This window comes from Dasypus novemcinctus, chromosome 12 (assembly GCF_030445035.2).
Source record: "Dasypus novemcinctus isolate mDasNov1 chromosome 12, mDasNov1.1.hap2, whole genome shotgun sequence".
Taxonomy (NCBI): domain Eukaryota; kingdom Metazoa; phylum Chordata; class Mammalia; order Cingulata; family Dasypodidae; genus Dasypus; species Dasypus novemcinctus.
In genome coordinates, this window is record NC_080684.1 from 112,059,718 (window position 1) to 112,065,717 (window position 6,000).

General features: G+C 69.3%; 1 protein-coding gene across 26 annotated transcripts in view; it reads right to left on the reverse strand.

Annotated features, from left to right (window-relative positions):
- SBF1 (SET binding factor 1) overlaps positions 1-5,640 on the reverse strand; it is a 38,241-nt gene extending 32,601 nt beyond the window's left edge. For 19 of the 26 annotated variants that reach the window (XM_071219126.1, XM_058309033.2, XM_058309022.2 and 16 more), the window contains exons 1-2: positions 5,419-5,631; positions 189-274 (exon numbers count right to left, since the gene is read on the reverse strand). In XM_071219126.1, the coding sequence (XP_071075227.1) occupies positions 189-274; positions 5,419-5,473 (141 nt within the window). In that variant the 5' untranslated portion in view covers positions 5,474-5,631. Of the gene's footprint in view, positions 1-188; positions 275-5,418 lie in introns of all 26 variants that reach the window. The other 7 variants (XM_071219127.1, XM_058309038.1, XM_058309023.1 and 4 more) reach the window with 3 other exon arrangements.
- Positions 5,641-6,000: the final 360 nt, after the last annotated feature.

Sequence of the window (6,000 nt, forward strand, 5' to 3'; positions counted from 1 at the left end):
AGCAGCCCGAGGGCAGTGTGAGCCGCGTCGGGGCGGTCAGCCCTGCTCCACGGCCCCGACCCCTGCCCCGGCCAGCACGGGGCCGCCAGGGCTCAGGCTGGTTCAGGCGCGAGCCGCACGCAGCCCCCCACCCAGCAGTGCCTCCTCAGGCACGAGCAGCCTCCAGGCCCTGCCCTCGCCCCGCTCACCAGCTCAATGCCCTGGGGAAAGGGGTTGTCCTCCCAGTCCTTCTCCGGGAAGCGCTGCAGGATCTGGCCCTGGCCTTCCCCACTGCCTGGAGGCGGGAGCAGGTGGTCAGCGCCCACCTCCCACCCACCAGGACAGATGGACACGTCCACCAGACTCCTCTCACCCCATACCCACACCGGCTCCCAAACTCCCATTTCCCTAGAAACAACCGGGCAGCCCCAGGCCCCAGGTGCACCCTGCTCCCGCCCCCACGGCAACAGCGCTGGCAGGGCCACCTCCACTGCCAGCCACCATGCCCGGCCTCCAGCCCCAGGTGAGGCGCCTGCCAGCCCATGCCAGGAGCCGGGAGCAGGGAACACATCTGTCTGTAGCGCCTGTCCTGAGCGGATGAGGACTTCCCAGAAGCCCCGGCCCCACCGCATCCCCTGGCCTCCTGCCCCGGAGATGGGCAGGTGCACGCTCAGACCCAGGGGAGGAGAGGGGCGGCTGCTGACCAGCAGGCTTCAGGGTGCCAAGGACGGAGGCTGCCGCACCCGCTGCTGCAGGCTCTGGCCAGGGCCGAGAGGCCGCCCCCTGCCTGGCTGCCCTGGACCCTGCCCCGCCCCCGCACCCCTGCACCCCACTGCCCTGCCCAGGGTCCCCGCTCCCGGCCCAGGCTGCCCTGAGGATTACCCAGCCCCTACAGCACCAAGGCAGGAAGCAGGGGGGAGCGGGGTCAGCTCCAGCCACATGATGTGCCACCTGGTGCTCGGGAGACCTGGTTCCATTCTTTCTGCGGCTCCCGCCCTCCTGGGGCCGTGGGAAGGAGGAGCGACGAGGCCTCCTCGCCCTCTCCCAGCGCCAGCACAGCCCCCGGCACAGCCCTGACCCGCGTGGACCGCCTCAGCTGTGGCTGCCCACACCGTGGAAGGCAGAGGGGCAGGCCGGGGAGGAGGGCGTGGCAGCCACGCCCTCTGCGGGCCCAGGCCGAGGCCACAAAGCCGCAGCACAGGCCCCGGGCCCCTGGGGGCCACACCGTCTCCAGGCAGCCCCGTCCTCCAGACCAGGTACCCGAGCGAGCAGACCCCAGGGACCCAGGGCACCGCCCGCCTCGCCAGCATTGCCGAGCAGGGGGCAGGGTGCTGCTGGGCGGAGGGGGGGAGGGCACGCGCTCTGCCTCACAAACCTCAGCTTCCTGCTCCCTGCCCCCGCTGAGACAGGCAGCTGCTGGGGCCACCACCCACACCCCTCTGCCCAAGGATTCGGAGCCAAGAGCCCCTCCAGTCCCACCCCCAGGCCAGCCCGTCAGCCCCTCGCAGCTTGTGCACTCCCCCGCCCTGGCACAGCCACCCCTGGCCCCCCACGAGCCTCCTCTGCATGGCCCAGGCCACCACCTGGGCCACCCTGGCTGGCACCCAGGCCCCACCCAGGCCTTGCCACGAGGCGAGCAGGGAGAGGAAGGATGAGGGGCTGTGGGCACCAGGGCGCAGCCTCTGCCTCTGCCCCGCAGCTCCCACCGCTTCCCCCACCCCGCGAGGACAGCGGGCAGGGGCGGGTCACCCCCACCACCCGCCAAGTCAAAGTTCCACCTGCGTGGAGACCTACGCCCGGAGGACCGCGTGGGGCTCCCGAGCGGCATGTGCTCTCCCTGGACCCGCCGAGGGCACGGGTGGGCGGTGGGCAGCTGGGCACTCGAACGCGCATCTCCCCGGAAGTGTCCCTGCCCCGGGGCCTCCAGCACCACCACATTCCTCCGGCATTACTGCTGAGCTGCCGGCCGGGGGCAGGACGCCGCACCCACCGCCCTGGTTGCACCTGCAGTGCCAGCACCACCGCCCTGGCCGCGCCAGCCACTCACACCCCGCCAAGCAAGGCCCCCACACGGGGTGTGCCTGAGCCGGGCCAGCCAGACCCAGCCCAGCAGCCCCGCTCCTGGTGCCTCCCCAGTCCCTCACCCGAGCCTCTGCCTCACTGTGTGAGCCGGCCGGCAGGCTGCTGGCCTCACCCCAAGGGGCGGAAGTGGGCTGGGTCCAGCCAGCGCCCCCCAGCCCTCCGGCCCTGTGGCTGCAGCAGCTGACCTGCAGCCCCTGTGCTTCTAGACCAGCAAAGCCCCCCAGGGGGCTGGGAGCGGGAAGGGGCGTCCCCTCCTACTCCAAGGCCAAGACCAGGCAGTGCTTTTTATGGGGCTCCAGGAGGGGTGCCAAGGCCCCCAACGCAGATGGGAAGTCCCCTCTCCCCCACCCTCGAGCCATGAGCCGGAGGGAGGCCCACCCGGCACAACATCGGGCTCCTGCCCTCAAACCCCACGAGGAGAGCATCCTCCTGCAGGTGTGGGGGCTGCCTGAACACAGAGTGGAAGAATGAGCCACAACGGTATGTCAGCCTGCTGGCAGGAACCATGGCCAGGGCCAGGCTCTCTGCACGCGCTGCCTGGGGGCCAGGAGAGGACCACGGCCCCTCACTGTGCCCCCTGCCTGAGCCTTCCCCGTCTCACACACGCCACCCTACCAGCCCGGCTCTGGAGAGGAAGGAGGGGCTGTCCCTAGCTGCTCCTCCACCTCCAGGCCATCTACGCAACAGGGACGGGAAGGGGCCTGCAGCACCCCCTGCTCTACCCAGCTGCCACCCCCACCACGGGTCCATCCCAGAGTCAGGCCTGACCAGCTTGTCCCAGGGCCTGAGAGCCTCTGGGCTCCCAGGGTGGGGGCTGAGGCGTCCCAAACAGCCCCGACCTGCTCCCGAGAGGGCAGGACCATGGGTGAGGACAGCTCCGCCCCGAAGCCTTCTCCACGGAGGCCGGGTGGGCTGCCCCCAGCGCCCAACGACCCCAGTGCTTCCTCGCCAGCAGGCTAGCAGGAGTCTAGATAGACTAGGGCACGTCTCAGCAAGGAACACGCTGGGTGCCTGGGCCCAGAGGTACTGAACCCACGTCTGCCGAGGGAAGGAGCACCCCCGGTCCATGGCGGCTGCCTGCTTCCTCCAGGCAGAGACAGGACCCCAGCCAGAGAGGTCCCCGGTGGTGGCCGCCTGGCTGCCACACTCCAGACAGCGCCCAGGCCCTGCCCTCCAGCGCGCAGACAGATGTCCAGATCCTGGCCAAAACCAGACCTCCACTGCTTCTGCCCCAACCCAAGACCCCCGTCCTTCGCCTTCCACAGAAGGCGCTGTCACGCCAGTGCTGGTGCACTGGCACCCCGCCCCTCAGTCGATGTGACACCCTGCGCACAGTAGCGCCCCCTGTGCTGCGGCTTCCCGCATGTGTGCTCACCCGCTCTTCACACAGCCTGCGGGGTTGCTTGACTCACCCCATCTTCCACGGGGAAACCAAGGCACAAGAGAGCAGAACGGCTGGCTGAGCTCACAGAGCTTTTGAGTCGCAGAGCAGGGACCCTGGACCCCCACGCCAGACCCCCTACTTCTGGTACTCCGGCCTTCAACACATGGCCTGTCCTCAGCTGCTCAGCCAGGGCCCCAGCCTGTGGGCTTGCTCCTTGCTCAGCTGGACGAGTCCTCCCAAAGGACGCCCTGAGGCTGGGTGGCCACCAGCAGCTGACCAGCTACACCCCTGGAAGGCAGTAGGGAGGGGGCTTGAGAACCACCCCATCCCACCCATCAAGCTCAGAGGCTGTACACACCAAGGATGCCACCACAAGCCGGGCTTCCAGCAGTGAGCACACGCCGCAGCTGGCCGCATCAGGCCCCTGCTCCACCCCCATCGCCACCCCAGGCCCTGCTCCGCACCACCCGCAGCATCACTGGCCTCCAACCACGCACCCTTGGCACACCGCCCCTGCCCTGGCACGCAGTCCAAGCCCCCACCCCACACTGGCTACAGTCTGTCAGGCAGCCTCGTGTTCCTGGACCCCCTGCACACCCTCACAGTCCCCACAGGCGCCTCTGGACAGGCTGCTTTCCCTCTGCAGGCCTGCCTGACGCTGATAGAGAGCCCGCTGCACGGAGGGCAGGAGAACGAAGACGAGGTGGCCCTTGCCCACAAGCGCTCCCTCTCTGGAAGAAAAAACCGATGTTCAAGACTGAGGGTACCACAGGACCTCTACCAGCAGAGCAAGGAGAGAGCAGCTCCGAATGAGAGGACTCCGAGAGAGCCTCATATTGCATGCAGAGCTTCAGCAAGTGGACCCTGGATAAAGGGATGTCCAGGTGGAAGGGTCAGCAAGAAGAATGGCAAAGAAAACAGGAGGGAAAATCCAAGTCCTCGATGGTGACAGTGAGAGGCGGGACAGACAAGCAGCAGGGCTAGTGGAGAGGAGGGGAGTGGCAGAGAGGGCTCCTTGGGCTCAGGCAGGCCCTCCCTGGGCACACTGCCCTCCCCTGCAGAGCCCACAGGTCCACAGCGGGGCTCTTGGAAGGACAACCCAAGTTCAGGTCCTGGCCCCTCTGTGAGTTCCCAGCAGGTGCCTGTTTCCACTCTCCAAGCGGGGTAAGAGCAAGACCACTGTAAATAGCCACTGTGAGGAAGACGTGAATTCACGCGTACAAAGGGCTGTGAGCAGGGCCTGGCACGCAAAGACGCCAAGCGCTCGCCACGGCTGCAGCTGATGTCACTGTCAGGCTCCGTTTCCTCCCAGCCCTGGGTTGAAGGGCTCTCAGAGGCACTGACCCTAGACTCAGAACTTCCGGACGTCAGCACCAATCACCACACCGATCACCCACCCAGGCTCGGCTTGCAGGCGTTGGGGGTGGGGAGGGGGCTGGGCCAGCGGCCAAGCATGCTCTTCCCTTCTTTCGACGTTTCATTTTGAAATCCTCCAAGGCCCAGCTCAAACACCACCTCCTCTCCACGAAGTGGTCCCTGAAACCCACATCCCTCTTCTGCATCCCACCCAGCCTCCTTGAGGGCAGAGACATCGTACACCTGGGGCCGGAGGCTTCAGGCCACAGCGCTGGGGGGGTCAGAGGAGGGGCTTGGAGGCAAAGGCACCCGGCAGCCGGCCAAGGCGGAGCGCCCATCCCACCGTGGAACCTGAGGGAGACTGAGCCGCCACAGGGCCCTCACCCCCAGGGCCGAGGCCCAAGCCCTGCTTGCCCGGGTCCTGCCCCTGCAACAGCGGACTCCGCCCGGCCTGTCACATCGCCCCCTGCCCATCTCGGAGCCTTCCAGCCTCGACTCCGGCCGGCAGGTGCCCGGGACGCCCCTCGCGCTGGCCCGGCTGCCCCGTGCCTGCCGCCCGTTCCCGGCGCGAGGTCCCCGGCTGCCTTCGCTCCCGGCCCGGCGGGCTCCGCACTCACCGCGCGGGTGCGGCCCGAACGCCACCAGCACGAAGTAATCCGCGAGCCGGGCCATGGCGAGGGGCGCGGGCGGGCTCCGTGCCTCGGGGACTCGAGGGCGGCGCGCTCATGGCCCGGCCCCGGCCCCGGCCGGAGCACCCCGGACAGCCCGGGCCCGCTCCGCGGCGGCAGCAGCGGCGGTCAGGGCTCCCGCCGCCATCTTCCCAGCCAGCCGGCCCGCCCGGCCGCGCCGTGCGCCTGCGCGCCCGAGCTCCGGCCCCTCATGGGCGGGGCCCGAAGCGGCGCGCCCCCGTTGGTCCAGTCACCTCGAGGCCCCGCCCTTCGCGTGGGTGACAGCGACGGCGGCTCGGGCGGGTCATTTGCTCGCGCGAGGCGCGGCCGCGGGGTCGGCGACAGGCGCGGGCTCGCGTCGGAGCTGACTTGACGTCGGTGCTCCCAGCCTGGGGCGCGCGTTGGGGTCCCTAGGCTCTCTCCTCTGTCGCTGTCAGTCTGGTAGAAGCTGGAGGGGCCCGGGCCCTGCCCACCGGGGCTCCCAGGCTGGGTGACTGAAGAGGGGGACCCAGGGCCGTCGCCTCGGGGACA